The sequence below is a fragment of the Galleria mellonella genome, unplaced genomic scaffold, assembly GCF_026898425.1.
Source record: "Galleria mellonella isolate WM207_F2 unplaced genomic scaffold, CSIRO_AGI_GalMel_v1 utg78, whole genome shotgun sequence".
NCBI classification, from domain to species: Eukaryota; Metazoa; Arthropoda; class Insecta; order Lepidoptera; family Pyralidae; genus Galleria; species Galleria mellonella.
The window spans coordinates 447518-464475 of NW_026442151.1; the positions used below are offsets into that span (position 1 = coordinate 447518).

General features: G+C 30.6%; 2 protein-coding genes across 11 annotated transcripts in view; both read right to left on the reverse strand.

Annotated features, from left to right (window-relative positions):
- Window positions 1–1405: 1405 nt before the first annotated feature.
- On the reverse strand, window positions 1406–13302 carry LOC113517243 (protein RER1). 3 transcript variants are annotated; one of them, XM_052901424.1, is made up of 7 exons: window positions 11239–13302; window positions 10179–10275; window positions 7891–8036; window positions 4661–4765; window positions 4309–4405; window positions 1938–2161; window positions 1406–1589 (listed from the first exon to the last, which is right to left on the reverse strand). In XM_052901424.1, the coding sequence occupies exons 3-7, from the start codon at window positions 7966–7968 to the stop codon at window positions 1506–1508; spliced, it is 588 nt and encodes a 195-aa protein (XP_052757384.1). In that variant the 5' UTR covers window positions 7969–8036; window positions 10179–10275; window positions 11239–13302; the 3' UTR covers window positions 1406–1505. The 3 variants fall into 3 exon arrangements, with proteins under 3 accessions (XP_052757384.1, XP_026757662.1, XP_026757660.1); XM_026901861.3 differs by lacking the exons at window positions 10179–10275; window positions 11239–13302 and adding an exon at window positions 8065–8217 and having other exon boundaries at window positions 7891–7981; XM_026901859.3 differs by lacking the exons at window positions 10179–10275; window positions 11239–13302 and adding an exon at window positions 8160–8178.
- Window positions 13303–13452: 150 nt separating this feature from the next.
- LOC113517247 (TOX high mobility group box family member 3-like) overlaps window positions 13453–16958 on the reverse strand; it is a 36195-nt gene continuing 32689 nt past the window's right edge. For all 8 annotated transcript variants that reach the window (XM_031912377.2, XM_031912376.2, XM_031912378.2 and 5 more), the window contains 5 exons: window positions 15989–16261; window positions 15255–15482; window positions 14566–14823; window positions 14294–14412; window positions 13453–13662 (listed from right to left, as the gene is read on the reverse strand). In XM_031912377.2, the coding sequence (XP_031768237.2) occupies window positions 13593–13662; window positions 14294–14412; window positions 14566–14823; window positions 15255–15482; window positions 15989–16261 (948 nt within the window). In that variant the 3' untranslated portion in view covers window positions 13453–13592. The remainder of the gene's footprint in view (window positions 13663–14293; window positions 14413–14565; window positions 14824–15254; window positions 15483–15988; window positions 16262–16958) is intronic.

Genomic DNA, 16958 nt, shown 5'->3' on the forward strand with positions numbered 1-16958 from the left:
ATTACTTTTTGACCCCTTTTTTTTATGCAACTTAGAATGGCAATCAATCTGATCGAAAGTGGTAACCGTCGCCTATAGATATGGGCAGTACCATGGAGTATACTGTTTCGCCCATTATACCCCTCATGCGTTGTCATTCCTGAGGACTCAGGTGTTATTCCTCTATACCCTGTAAATTCACTGTTATATCCCACCCTTTAAAAACGAAACACAGCCATGCAAACACGACTGCTTTACAGTTGAAACACGAATGGGACAGAGGTACCCAAGCAAACGATTTTTGTACAAAGTCTCCTTCTGGTAAAACTATATACAGAGGCTATATATGGAGAAATCAATTATTATTGTAAACTTATATTTAACATAAAATTATTTATTAGACAAGTAATTTATATCTAAACAAATCATCTCATTCGATAATCCAAATTTTGATCCAATATAATTTTTGGAAATTCCAAATGTGGTGTGTGTGTGGGTTAATTGTATCTCAAGATAGCTTATCATTTTATCATCCTATCATCCTTAGCTTATCATTTTCCATCAGGTGTAGCGTTAGCGCAGTATTTTTAATTATTTAAAAAATAGTTTTAAAACCTAATAGAGGCCTAGTCCTAAGGAGGCATGCACAGAGGTAAGAAATTTCTTGTGTATATTTATATAAAGGAAGGGACAGGTTGGTCAAAATTATGGCTTTTTTTTCGCCACATGTGGTGCATTTCCACTACCATGTGGTGCATTTACGGTATTAACGTTAAAATTCTTAGTTTCGACGTCGCGTAATGTGTTTGAAATTTTACACGTATTGTGCATCCACGCGATACGGGATATCTACACTGTGCCGTCCACGGCCCTTCTTCGAAAGTATTTTTCCTACGCTTGTGGTGTTGAATTTACACAGCTGACTATTACGATTTTTATACGAATATCACATTGCTGTTTTTTGGTATTTTATAACATTTCACTTTAAAATATTATTATTCCTTACAGATTAAATCATGATTTTAAATAAAAAAACAGAAAAACATGAAATTTTGCTGGAAGAATTTCCACTGGTTTCCAATTCAGAATTATGGTCACTGTTTCAGTTTTGGCCAACCTGTTCCTTACACTCTGTATAGTAAATGTATTATTTACATTTATCCGAGGTACAGCAAGTAACATATAACAAATATTTTGTAACAATAGATATGTATAACAATGCTAGTAACACAATTATTTGATTATAATAGTCACGTGCAAGTTTTTAAAGATAATAATAACCAATTATGTGTTTACAATAAAATTTATATAAATGATAAGTAAGCGAAACGTAATCTACTTAAATACAATTATAATTGGAATCATCAAATAAATAGTTTTTTTTTTTATCAATATAAAATATTTCGAAATAAATTAAAAATAAGAGAACATTATAATAAAAACTGTATTTCTAGAATCATACAACAGTTTTTAAGTTAATTTAACTATGCACTCCGTTTTTATTTAGTTGGTAGCCAGGTTTATCGTCAGTTTACAGTAACTGAGGATTCCACAGTTTTATATTTTGGCTTGCTGTGGGTAAATGGTAGATATCGGTATTTGATCATATGCTGAAAGAGAAAATATTTGCAATTAATACACTGAGATTCCATTCGAAATTTAAGTCATTGAATTATCTATGTGTATTGTATTATATATATATATATATATATATATATATATATATATATATATATATATATATATATATATATGCACTAAAATATACAGTACAACAATAAGTTAATAACTATGTTAGCAAAGACGAACTTATCTCTAAAAGAGATAATAATATTACTTAGAATTTTTTTAAAACTATTATTATAGAAAACCTTCTTGAATAAAATTTCTAATGTATAATATTAGTAGATATAAATAACAGAACAATCTAAGAATTTATAAGATATTTTTATTCTTACCTTGATTTGTCTTTTCATGGTGATACAAAATAGTGTGATAAAATACATAACTAATATTGGCCAGAATACTGGTATATTGAAAGCATCAATAAAAGTGCAGCCAATAGCAATGAGTGTGCTCTTGGTGACAGAAAGCCAAAATTTGAATTCAGGCAATCTTCGTATGAATGGCCTGAATTCTTCAGTTGATCTAGTTGGTAAAGCTGGTCCATTATCATCGTCTCCTGAAACATGGTAACAAAAAAAAAGGTAATATTATTTATTCCAGAGTTTGACTCATGTAGCAGGTTTAGTTAAACATTAGAACAACAAATATTCTATTTATTGTCAGGCGATTATTTGTTACATAATTATATTCATTAGTAATGTTTTGGCCTGTATGGAAATGAAAGCCTTACCTTATAAGGAAATAAAACCAGAGAAATTGAACATTTCTCACAGAAAATCAATAGTAAAAAAAAAAAAAAAAAAATAACAATTGCAGGCTGTGTTAGTTTGGGAGGCGTTTTTATTGTAATTTTTCGATTCATTTTTCTTTTGGAAAAATATTTAGTTTTAATGATAGAACATTTTTATAAAAGTGTGCTAACGATTTCGATTTCACTTTGTAATAGGGTGAGAAAGAATTTATATAGAATGTGACATGTGGAAATATTGATACGAGGTCTGTCCGGAAAGTTCGTATAAAAGTGTTCTGGAATGCGAGAAAGAGGAGTGGGGAGACCAGGTAAGCGCAGGACCCCTTCCTTATGTCCCTAACAATGCTTCAGTTCTGGTCTGACCGCCGTGCGGTGCGAACTGGCTTGTCACGCCATCTGTGAAGTTACCTCTTAACGAAACCCCGTCGGCATGGAGCCCGCTTCCGTTGAAGAGCAGCGCGTCGTAATCAAGTTTCTCTCGAAACTCGGCAAGAATGGCCGTGAAATTGATGTCGAATTTGATGTCGAATTAAAATCCCAAAGCAAAGAGTGGAAGACATCCGGGGAACCACGAACAAAAAAAATCAAGAAAATCCCGCTCAAATGTCAAGACAATGTTGATTGTTTTTTTCGATGTTCGGGGGATTGTCCATCAAGAATTCGTCCCTCCAGGCCAGACAGTTGATGGAAAATTCTACGTCGATGTGCTCAGACGCCTCAAAGCTCGTGTGGCACGAGTTCGTCCAGAATTGGCGCGAGAGGGGCGTTGGATTCTTCACCACGACAATGCCCCTGCCCACACCTCTCTTGTTGTCCGTGAGTTTTTGAGTAAAAATTCCATTACGGTGACCGAACACCCCCCTATTCGCCGGATTTGGCCCCGTGTGACTTCTTCTTGTTCCCAAAAACCAAATTGGTACTTCGGGGGCGGCATTTGGGGGACATAAATGAGATAAAAAAAGACTACGACGGGGCAGCTGAGAAACCTACAACCAGAGGACTTTCAAGGAGCCTTCTCACAGTGGAAACGGCGTTGGCACAAGTGCATTATGTCACAGGGGGAGTACTTTGAAGGGGATAAAATTGATTTACCTGAATAATTGTAAAATAAAATTTTTAAAAAACTTTTATACGTACTTTCCGGACAAACCTCGTATATAAAAGCCTGACAAAACAGATTTAGACAAAATTAGGAGACAGGTAGTAAGGGAGGCCTAGAATGTTCAATTAGATTGTGTGCTATCAGAGGGAGGAGTCATGAATGTCCGGATTTGACGAAATTGCGTGAAATATGAAACGATGATATGATGAATGTGGATGTGGCAAGAAATGAATGTAACTATAGAGGATATTTTTACATGCTGGACTATGGTGCTTTGTTTCCTTATACACCTCTCAATTGAAAGCAGTGATGACAAATTAATCTTCTATTATTATATATCCATTTCATCATTATAAGTATGGATAGTGACTTCATACTGTATTCTTTTTCTATTTTTTTTTTTTTTATATATTTTAATAATACTGGAATAGTTCTTAAGTAAGTGAGTAAAAAACAAGTAATTTATATATACCAGTAGCTAGTTAATTGGTACGAAAGTGTAATATGTGTAAGATAAGTATGTAGGGTTGCGAATTTTCAAAAGAACCAATTTGGAAAAAAATTAATAAATTGCAGGTCGAGTGTAGAGTTTTGAAAAAGAATCTCAATTATTTGTTAACATTATTTTTAAATTTATATTTATATTGTTTCAGAGCAGTATAAATATTTAACGGTTTTTGAGAATAAAAGTGACTTTAAATATAGAGAACAATCATCGAAATTATTGCATCCCAGGATTTTGGGAGGTTAACTATTATTATCGCAGTCCTGGGATTCCGGTTGAGAACACTGGTGATAAGTGATGATAAATTTATTTTGGTTAATCTTATTTTAGAAAATAATAACTCACCATCAAAATCCATAGCAGGGTCTATTTTTGGTGTCAGGAATGCAATGAATAAATTCAAATGATAAATTCCAAGTGCATATGTAACTATATACCAACCCTGTAACATTATTTAGAAACATTTAAAATTTAAGGAAGGAGTGAAACACAAAAGATTCTTATCACATTCAAGTAATAAAGCCAGTGCATGCCAAAAATTAACACACAGAAATGTTATTTTATAATTGGCAGAAATTATATTTTTAATAAATATTAATCTTGTATATAAATATGTTAAATGTCTAATAATAGTAAACCTATATTAACATGTAGGCTACAAAATTAAGATTATCAGTGAAAAAAATTTAAAACTTACTTGTTTTGTGAATATTCGGAGCATAAAAATAATTAAAAGTAGTATACTTCCACTCCATCTCGTTTTTGTGTGGGGTGTCCATTTATCTAGTGTACCTTGATACACCTAATGCAAAAGACAACAATTATAAAGTTAGAATAATTTCAAAATTATAAATAAATGATGATAAAGAGTATATACATATGCCCTGGCCAGATCATACAATTGATCACTTAATGACATGGTCAAGCATTTCATGAAATGGTTGTAGTTCAGGATAACGTTAGCTAAAACTGATGTTATATATCGTTTAAATATCAATGTTTGATGATATGTCAATCCACACGTTTGGGTGACTTATGTAAAGTTACAAAAAAATTTAAATAAAATTAAGATATGTTTACAATAATAATAATTTATTTGAATAATTATGGTTGAAATTGATCTTAATTAATGTTATGGAATCACATATTTAAGACATTGTTTTAATGGCGTGCATAATGGTAAAGTCTTATTTATATGGATATATTTTATATAATTTCAGACCTTACTACAGTAACAATATTTATTTATAATAATAAGCAGCAAATAAAGTATCTTTTATCGAATAATAACATTTTTCCTAGAGCTTGAGATGATTTCCTAGAGATGTTTTAAATTGACTTTAAAATTATTTAGGGGTTGTTCCTATATATATATATATATATAAGCCCCAAAGACTATTATTTTTTTTTTATTAAAATCATACATTTAAATTAATTCTTTTTAGTGAATAGTGAACTTTGATTAAAATTCAATTTAATCAGGATTCCTATAAAAGCGTTTATACATAACTATTACAATTTTTGCATCAGAACTGAAAAAAATTGTATAGATATGGAGCAACAACATTATTTGACATGAGAAGAGATGATTAGAGTCGCTGGAATGTTGCAAGCTGGTTCCAGGCAACGTGCTGTCGCTCACAATGGATGCCATTGTAAATGAGCCTACAATCGTAGGCACGCGAACACAGAAATTAGGAGGCAGAAACTAGCGCTGTGTTTGTTTTTTTGATGAATCTCATTTCATGATAGGAGAACTTCTGAACATTGAGAACATTTGATTTTGTCAGGAAATTCATTCATATGGAGAGCCGACAATAATGGTGTGGATCGGTATTTCATTGGTGGAAAAACCAATCTCATTTGGCTCATGGGCAATCACAATGCTTGGATTTATGCAGAGAGGATTGTTTCAGATGAGATCATCCATTTGGAAAGCCCGTAGTGACTTAACACACATCTAGAGAAATAACATGCACTTTTTCCAATGCTTGCATCAATGTTTTGTAGTGGCCTGCTCAATCGTCAAACCTCAATTTGCTATTTATTTGACAATACACAAGATTAATTTCCCACAATTCGTAAAAATTGAAATTTTTCTTAATTTGTATAAAATATAGGAATAAGTTGTTGACTTAAACATAAGAATTAAAGTAAGAAGCCTGTCTGGTAGACTAGATTTGGTAAATATTAATTGGATAATTTTTTACAGTTAACAATGTACTTGATCTCTAGAGACTTGATGTGTGTATTTTACAATATTACTTTGACCATATCATGAAGAAGCCATGAGTTTTGCTAAACAAGTGAAAAACTTTTCATATCACCAAATGCTGATTATTCCTTGCTCTGGTCAAACCACATTATAATGTGGGTATTTTCCATTTCATGAAATATAACCATTTAATTAAGTAGTCAGCCACATGATGAAGTGATTAATGCTGCAATCTGGTCCCTACGTATATACAGAGTGTCTCTAAATTCTACATCCAATGGAAAGTGGGTAGTGATAGGAGACTATATGACACCCCGTAAAAAAGTATTTTAAAAAATCTAAGTCAAATTTTTTTGGTTTACAAGAATTTTACTGAAAACAATAAAAATTTGATACTGGAGTAAATCTTTAAGTACTATAATGACAAATGGGCAAGTTCTAGTGATATGTTTTTTTTTTCAATAATACTGTAAAAAATGTACCAAGCACTTTTGAAATTACATGCTATCATAGTCATAGTATATATAAATTTACTTATATATATTTTTTTTAAATTATTGTAAAATGTGGAAAGTATAATATCATTTTGGAATTATGAATACTAGCACCAACTTTTGAAATTACTTGCCACTATGGCTATGGTACATTTTTTTGCAGTATGTTTTGTTAAAGTCTGATGATATATTTTTTCTTTTACTAATTCAAAGAATAAAAGAATCAATTTTTAAATGTCATTGTTACATCTCTAGTTTAAATGTACTTGTGGTTGATAGCACAGTTAATTACACTACCAATAAAGAAAAACATGTCACCAAAACTTGCCCATTTGTTATTATAATACTTAAAGATTTAGTCCAGTGTCTGATTTTTCACTGTTTTCAGTAAAATACTTGTATACCTAAAAAATTTGACTTAGATTTTTTAAAATATTTTTCGAGGGTATTATGTAGTACCACTTTACCCACAGTACCCACTTTTGATTGGACATTGAATTTAGGGACACTCTGTATATAAACATATATTAAAATAAATTTTTTTAGAAAAGATACAATGTTTAAATTATATCATTATCGATTCTGGATTTAGTAACAATTTATATTAACAGATAGTAGGGAAACAGTCAACTTCTATTCTATATAATACATTATAATATTTACATTCATTCATATCAACTATTAACTATCCACTGCTGAACAATTAATAATATATAGAATACATAATAGGTTGTTCTTTTGACTACACTGTATTTGTTGATTGTGAATGACACATGAAGGTTCTTTAAACTAAGTGACACATTAAAAAGAAATTGAAAAGTATCTGTATTAGTCCTATATGAATTGATTATATTTAATTAAGTTATTAGGCTTCATAAATATTTTTATTATTTATATATTTACATCATAATGCATAAATGATATAATATGTGTTAATCAGTACAAAAATATAAAGTATCCTGAGTGTTAAGATATAACCTTCCCATGTACCAAATCTGATTCAAATCCATTTAACTGTTTAAGTGTGATTGAATAAATACAAACATCTTTACAAACTTTCAAATTTATAATATTAGGGGGATTAGTATTAAACAGATATTCTTTTAAAGTAGTAACGAAACTAACGACTATTTAGTGCCGTAGTTAAACCAATAAGTTTAAACCGAGTAGGTATATATGATTATGTCAATGTAAGTATAGTTGTAGATTAAAAGATACCTGAGAAATACGGGTCCAGGCTTGGGAAATAATACTCCTCCTTGTAGTTTCAGATGCTAAGTCGTTTCCGTCCATCATATTGTTTAGATTTCTGTGTAAAGTATTGATATAGGTATTCAATTATAGTAGTTACATTCATTGACAAACTGTAATACAAAGCAAATTAATATTAACTTAAATATTTCTTCGGTGATTTTTTTTAATTGAAATCACATTCAATTTTAGAATACTATAACTAGATAGAAATTTTCTATAAATTACAAATGTACATTATTAATCGGATCACTTTACAATTGACAGCTAAACGTAGACATGCTTGACATGACACTTTTATGACACGCACGGTCGATTCAGCAGGTCATAGATTAAGAATAGTACCTTATCTGATATTCTCTTTAAAATTGGCGTTTTATAAGGGGGGAATATGAAGTAATTTTTTTTAATATAATTTAATTAATCAAAGTATGCACGTTGTTATTTATGTACTTTGCCATCTCATAGATAGTTCATTGATCCCTTTACTAAAAAAGCTATGGGAGCAAAAATCAATAAACGCTTTGAAGGCGGTTTAAACTGCCGCATTGGAGTTAATTTTTTTGCTTGTAAGAAATTGTCCAAATTCCGGGAAAAATGGTAATCTGTTGGAGCCAGGTCCGGGGAGTACGGTGGATCGCAGACATTCCAATTGTAGCTCCTCTAACTCAGTAGTTGTTTATTGTATAGTATGTGGTCTTGCGTTGTCGTGAAGTAGCAGTGGCCTAGAGCGATTGCTCTAGGCCACTGGCCACTGCTGCTTCACGATCGACATTGGTCAATCAACCAATCTCGGTTGTTTAGCAGCTAGTTCTTTCTTCATGGTTTACGGTTGCTGACAATAGATATCTGCCGTAATCGTTTGGCCAGATTTTAGAAAGCTGTAGTGAATGTCACCGGCGCTAGTCCACCAAACACTCACAAGTACCTTTTTCTGAGTAATTTAGTTTAGGGCAGGATTTGGCTGGATCTCCAGAGTTTAGCCATTGCGACGAGTGCTTCCGATTATCGTACAGTATCCACTTTTTATCATAAGTAATGATTCGATTTAAAATCCCTATATTGTGTCGGTTGAGTAAAGTAACATAGCAATTGACGCGTGTTTGCAAGTTCGATTCACTCAATGCATGAGGTACCCATCGTTCAAGTTTTGTTACTTTCCCGATTTGCTTCAAGTGGATTAATACAGTTTTATCACTTAACCTGTATTAATCCACTTAATTTGTATTAAGCCTGCAGCTATCTCTGAAGTGTTTTGTGATGGATCCGCTTCCACAATAGCCTTTAATTCTTCATTTTCCACTTTGGTCTTCAGCCGTCCACGGGGTTGGTTCTGAAGGAAACTTTCCAGAACGAAAACTTTGAAATCAAAAACGTACCGAGCTTTCTTTTACGACACCAGCGCCGTACTTATTCTACTACTTCGAGCTGTTTCTGCAGCACTGATATCGACTGATACGGTAGATCTCGTACTCGTAAATATACTGTTATTTCATGTTTTCCATTGTGTGGTAATAAGAGACGTCAAGGAAAAAATAATGAGGAAAAACAAATGAATGACTGGTTTTAAAACTTAAATGTACCAGTTAAATGAATTTATACATTTGAATTTTGAATTCTTAACCAAAGAGATGTTTCAGATTAAAGTGGTCAGTACAACAAAACGCTAATTTCATATGTAAGGACCTAATGATTAATTTAATCATTGATAAATTGTCAATATAATCTGCTGATTATATATAATATTATGATAAGGTGTAGTTACAAATTTTGAGTATGATTAGGAAAAATCAAAATTAGTCTGAACTATTTCGTTTTATCATCTATGGGATTATACAATTATTTTTTAATTATATCGGACATAACAGACTTACGTGGGGGAACCAGTACTCAATTGTGAAATATTTTTTCTCCAAATTGTTATGATTTTCAAGATATTTACCACATCACAAAGTTGTATTATTTTGCACTACATTTTGTTATGCACTACAAAATAAACGACGGAAAAAAGGTTATCCGTATTTTGTTTCTACTTTTGCCTTACCTATGTACTTGTATAAAATTACTATTACTTAACAAAAATTTTCAAATTTGTATAAAAAATACACAAATTTGTTCCAGCCCATTTAACATTTCTCGTAAGATTTTAATTTCTTCAAAATTTCGATAACAGATTTTTTTTCTCAAACATGCTTGGAAATGTGAGCATTATTTTGACAATCTTCTTCGAGATAAATCAAAATTGCCGTACTGACCAGATACATGCGGGCAACGGCCAGCAAAAGTTATATGAAAATCCATATCTGTCGTGTTTTGCGGCCAGATAAATTACTATGTAAACTCATATCTCTCCTGTAATTAAAAAAATGAAATGACCTTTTACTTTGAAACATGGCTACCAAGGAGTTAACTAATAAAAGGTTTTATTTAAATTTCGAACAAGCTGGCAAATAGCTGTTTATTGAAGAAAAAAACAAAGGAACATTATGACACAAAAAATTATTATTGTTCGTTATTCGTCATTGAACTTAAAAGGTAAAATTGTTTTTTATTTTCGCGCATTGTTTGAGAAAAGTCCTATACAAGCCTTGGCCACAACTAGGCATTGATGGGGGGGGGGGGGGGAAGGATTGTTAGTAATGGAGAATCCCATTGCTAGCAATATACCCAACCATCGACTTCTTCGCGGTTCCCCCTAGAAACTATCATGGTTAATTCCTGATGAATTCATCATGATGGGCTAAATGGCCTGTTTTCATTCTCATCTATCACTCTTCACTGGTTCTCCGCCAGCGTATCCCGTTAGCGCAGACGGGGTTACCATACCATTTTCACCCATCAAAAAAAAAAAAACTAGGCATTGATGGACTCACGTATGTGTGCTTCGGCTACGCCTCGGCCCACATTTGCACGTTTGTCTATCAATGCCTCAGTTGCTGGCCGCTGCAGTAATGTACTATACTCAAAATTGCGAAAAAAATGCCAATCTGCCAACAACGAAGCTGCCTGGTAAAAATTTTTATTTGCAATGGGTATAACTATTATGTCTATAAAAAATTGTAATGTCCCTCCTTTTAATTGGAATTAAATTGTTGTGTCATTCATGTACTACCAGAATAAAAAGAATGTAAAAATTAGTAAAACAATCTTGTTGTTTATGAAATTTAATGAAATCATTGTCTAATTTACATTTTATACATTGCTATATTTTACATTTTAAAATAACTTTGTTCCTAAATAGGTCACAATCTAACGAGACTAATAAATAACATAAAATTTAAATTTATATTTTACGTAGTTTCTACCACTACCTACCTACTTCTATTATTGCAAGTGTTTATTTACATTTTTTAATATTTTTCAATGAATATACAGCATTCAAAACTTATTCTTGCGTCTTACATCTTCGCTCTCGATACAAAGAAAATTTTGGTCCAGCTAATTCCTATACTAAACGCAACTTCTACTGAAGAGTAATTTCTTAATAATATATACGATTTTTAATAATATACACTTTTATACTAATTTATTTGAATTCTAATCAATTTTCTTAAGAAAAATGCGCAATAGTAAATTAGTGACTCATCATCAAATACGTATTACATAATTTACAATTAAATGCAGTTTGTCATATTTATCTATCAACTCGCTCACCATTCGACGTTTTACCATCGGCATAACAATGGTACATGTAAAACAATATTTATTTATTATGATTAATATTGGTAAAACATAAACAACAAACTTTACTGTATTATTTGAGCTAGACACATAGTAATCTACATTTTATAACTAAATATCCAATATTATTTAAGGCAAAATATTATTACTGAATAATAATTTTGTCACAAGTCGGACTTGATAAACTATTAAATGTTTCAACTTGTACGATACTGAAAAATATAGATAGTAAATTGATTTAGTTGCCTTTAAATACTTTATTAATCCTCATTGAAATTATGTATTTAAATCTAAATTTATTGCCATTTAATATTTTGCTCTTAATTTTACGAGTATTAAAATCAAGACCAGAGCACTTATTTACTAATCAGGAACAAATAAAACCTTTTGCTCACTAACAAGTAAAGATAGCAAATAATCTAAGTATTAAAAAAAAGTGATAGTAAAATGTAAATATTAGGCACAATAATTGCACTCAAACATAATGAGTGTTAGTATCGTTCAGCAATGATGAATGCCCATATTATTTTATGTATAAATTATATTGGTGGCATACCATCTCAGTTCCATAAGTTGATTGGTCTAGTGTCTCGTGAACGGCATCATATGCAATCATTTAATAGACAACTCTTAATGAACACGAACAATACGACTCACAATTATAACAAATTCCGGATTATCTGGCAGCGGTAGTTTTAAAATATATTTTAGGAAACCCAGCACTATTATTTCACCTTCACGTTAAGTTTATTGTAGGGTACATAAAACCGAGTGTCAAGGCTTGGCCTCTATCCTTAAATATTTGCATTCACATTCATAACTGGACTCACGTATAAATGCTGGTTTCTGAGACTCAACTCTTCCATTAGATAGCTGGTTTGATAGGTAGCTAAATTATTAAATATATGTATGATAGAATACTATTTTATGGATTAGTTAGCGATAATGACTCTATTGATAGATTATTTTGCCCCTTATTTAGGGACAGGTCTCCCAGGTACTTGCAATCGTCCGCTTTCGAACTGTATATCAGTTTCGTCAACCTTAAAATTACATGCCTAAACCAAAGTTGTATGCCCTTTCTCACCATACAAGAATGCGGGGACGACTGTTAAGTAGTATTGCTACCTGTGCTTAATTGTAGGTGCCAAATAGCTTTTTCATAACGTTGTTAAAATTTATTGTATTTCCAGTATTCATTCTTTTTTTCTATACCTGTAATGTATTTTCCATTTTTCCTAAATTCAGATGCACAAATATACATAATTAATAGATATACAATTTCATCGAAGCATAATCTTTGCTATGGTTTTGGAGTTTTCCATTATAAAAAATAATAGCTCTTGTTAATTAAAAACAAAATCAGGGACCTAGACAGAATGTTCATTGAAATATTGCCATTATTTCCGAAAGAGTGCCTAAAGATTCATGCACACTACAGAAGGCTATACTGCAACATAATGTATGGCAAGTTATTTATATATATTTTAAGTGTGATGCAGCCAATGGTAATATGCATGAGTACTAAGGCAAATAGAAATTTATTCAATGAATAAGTTGCCTAATGGTCCATTTATGATTAAAACATTTGAGCATATACTGAGGACCTATAAGAACTTATAAGTTTGTTACTAAAAAAATATTGTAATAATACTAATATGCAATAAGATATAAAACCTTTATAGTGATTTAAAAAAATAAGATATCAATTTGCTTCAACTTCATTTTTCATCAACTTAATTCATCATCACTAGTATTTTAAATTAATAGTTTATCAATAAAGGATTTTAATAAAATTGAGTGGATTAACAGGTAATACTTCTTCTAAAAATATAAATGAAAAAGAAATTAATGATTTGATAGGGAATATATATTACTTATATAATCATAAAGAAAGAAAATTAATTATTCTAAAATTTATATATTGCTATTTGCATACATAACTTACAAGAAAAATTTATTACATTATGATATGTACATATAATATTTTACTTGACTGCAGAAAAATTTTGTATTTGGTTGTTACTATTTGATGCCACCCATGAACTGAAGACATCTCTGAAAATAAATAATGATGTATTTTATTATTTTTATACAGTGAACACTTCTTTTTTTTCACAAACACAAAAACTTAAACTATGCATTATAGCATATGCACATAACAGAATATAAAAACATGGAATTGATTTCATTGAAATGTCAATTATTGGATTGATTGCAACTACAGAAATATTCAGTACACTTCATTTGAAGGAATATCTGCTGAAATATTTGTTGTCACCCTTGCTATGCTACAAAATATTAGTATCAGCACAGTGTAAGCAGCTATTAGTTCTTTATACTGTGGTTATAGTAATATATAATTTCCTAGAAGGTATATAAAACAAATTTAGCAAGGTAAAAAATATATTTTGATAGTTATACTATTAATTAGCTAATAACAAATTTAGTAATCTGCAAATAAAATGATATTAGTATAATTAATGAAGGGATAAAGGTACTATAGTAATTGCAAAACACAATTTCATAAGATTCCTATGTTGGTATATATTACATATATTTGGTAATTTGTAGTTAGATAAAAATGGTAAATATACATTTAATTAAATCTTAAATTAAATTACTGTTCGTTTAATACTTTTACAATAAGTTACTTATAAAGTATATATCATTCATAACAAAATTTTACCTGCAGTGACTGACAACACATTCATTGGAGCAGTACTCATCTTCCCATTCACTATTAGCTATGGCAGGGTTAGTACAGCCTTGGCGAATACAAGAAGGTGTACTTCTATTGTCATTCAGCTGCAAATGAAATAATTTTAATATTAGTTATTATTTGGATAGGATTTATAAGTCCAGGGATTCTTTAAAATGATTCAATCTTTATAGATTATAAATAATTTTATATTATATAGATTTATATATATTATCTATTTTATTATAAACAGCACTCACATCTGGTGACTGTTGTGGCATGCCTGAATTGCCATTATTATTGGATGATAGTTGCTCATTTTTTAGTATTGAATGATTTTGCTGCTGCTGTTGTTGTTGCTGCTGCTGCTGCTGTTGTTGTTGCTGCTGTTGTTGTTGTTGTTGTTGCTGCTGCTGTTGCTGTTGTTGTTGCTGCTGCTGTTGTTGTTGCTGTTGTTGTTGTTGATGCTGCTGCACTTGATGAGCTTGTTGCATTTGTTGATGAGCTTGTTGCATTTGCTGGAGAAACATATTTTTATTTTATATATAAATTTGACAAACAGAGAATAATGTTATAGGGCAATAATATATAAATGGAAAATGATGAATAATTATAGTTTATCAATAGGTATTTTATCTATATTTATCAATAAAAATAATATTTTAGTATCCATAAATATAATATAATACTAATTTAACATAGTGTTGTTACACTAGTTACTAAAAATTTTCAACTGAGTTTAATTAAATGAGATTTTAGATTATATACTAAAATATTTTATATGTGTGTAAGAGTATATTCATTAACTATTATAGTCTTGGGCAGCTTGGTATAGAGTTCATTTTAAGTTTTGCTTCTGTTGCAATGATGTCATATTTGTCCTTGTATTCATAATAATAGGAATAGATATATTTTTTTTTAATGTTATTTTAAAATTGACTTTAAATACCTGTTGAGAATGGTGGTACTGCATAACAGGATGGACTGATCCCATTGGAGGTGATTGTGAAGGCACCTGCCTGTAGCCCGGAGGTGATAAGGCTGAGCTTGCAGAGTAACTGGATGGAGACTGCGCAGGTTGGTAGCTTCTTGGTGACTGTCCTATATTAGGTTGGCAATTCTGTGGGGATGTAGCTGAATTCACTTGGTACCCTTGAGGTGACTGTGCTGTAACTCCCTAAAAAAACAGATACAATAAGCTAAAAAATTTAAGTTACTTAAGTCTATCTAGTATGACAGTAATAAGTATATGAGAAAAATGAGATATTGAAATATATATAAAAAAAATCTAATAAATATACACAAACATATAAATCCTTATTATTATTATTAAAGTAAAAGATTATGTGTTACCTCTCAATAATTTAACTAAATATTGTAAATAGTGGGCTGGAGAATTTTTATTCTGGACAATGAACATTTTAAGAAACATGCCAAATTAGATTACAATAATTATTAGAAGATGATTTTTACAATATAATTGTATTTATAGTTAAAGACTCGTCAGGTTTTATAATAGAAAAATAATAGGCAACTTCTAAAATTTGCTTTCATCTACTCATGGAATAGCAATACAATGCATCATCAATACTTATAAAATTGCTCATGTTTGTATATTTATTGTATAATTTATATTATTAGATATAAAAATTTAAGTAAATAGAAAAACTTTAAAAAAATTACTTGGTATGTCTGAGGTGTGTGGGCCATATTTCCTTGGTAACTCTGGGGTGATTGCTGGGGATTAGAAGGGTATTGGGCTGACTGCCCTTGATAAGTAGGTTGTTGTTGTGCACCAGAATAGTTTTGTGGTGAGTACCCTTGTGGAGCTTGGTTTGGAACGTAGTTCTGAGGTGAATGACCATTACCATATGCTTGCCCTTGGTAATAGTTACCATATGTTGGGTTAGTATTATTAGTGTGATTATAAATTGCTTGGTTTTCTTGTTCACCTCCCTAAAAATAAGAATAATTGTTGGTTATAACAATATTATATTACGCATAATCGTAACAAAACGTAAAAGATACACTTATCTATTATAATTTGAAATGTATTAAACCAGTTTTAAACAAAGGAATTGTATGGTTATGTTAATAAAAAATATACCTTAGTTTAAGTAGATATTAAATTGAATTGACTATTTAAGTATAATTGATAAAACTCTACAATAACACAAAATATGAATATTTATTACAAAATGTATGGTTTTTCTTAAAACAAATGAACTTACGAAAGCTCACTAAAAGCTCATTGATCATTTTAACAACGGTAACGTAAGAATTATTATAAAGCGAATTATTGATTGTAAATTACTAATGAAAAGTGTCTTGGATGTAATTTATTAAATAATAAAAACTTAAAAGCTTGTTTTTAAATAAAAACCTAAGAAGTAAGCGATCAACAGCAACCGACCGCCAAAACACAGAAAGAAAATGTAAATTTGACAAATGACAGGAGGAAAGACAGCTAGCACAGAGTACTTATATGAGACGCGTGCAGTGCGGTCCAACTAAATAAAAAAATAATATTCAAGTCGAGAAGCAACGAATGAAAATGTAGGATTCTAGTGTAAAGTGTTAAATATCGTTTATTCATTATCAGAATAATAATTATTATATATTTTAGAGTGGGCGACGAGCACGCTCTTTAAGG

What these genes read in the sequence shown, in the direction of transcription:
- LOC113517243 (XM_052901424.1), bottom strand. Translation starts at nt 7,968, where the DNA reads ATGATGGACGGAAACGACTTAGCATCTGAAACTACAAGGAGGAGTATT. An exon ending in TCCGAATATTCACAAAACAA is followed by an intron (nt 4,406 to 4,660) that starts GTAAGTTTTAAA and finishes ATAATGTTACAG; the next exon opens with GGTTGGTATATAGTTACATA. An exon ending in CCATGAAAAGACAAATCAAG is followed by an intron (nt 1,590 to 1,937) that starts GTAAGAATAAAA and finishes TTTCTCTTTCAG; the next exon opens with CATATGATCAAATACCGATA.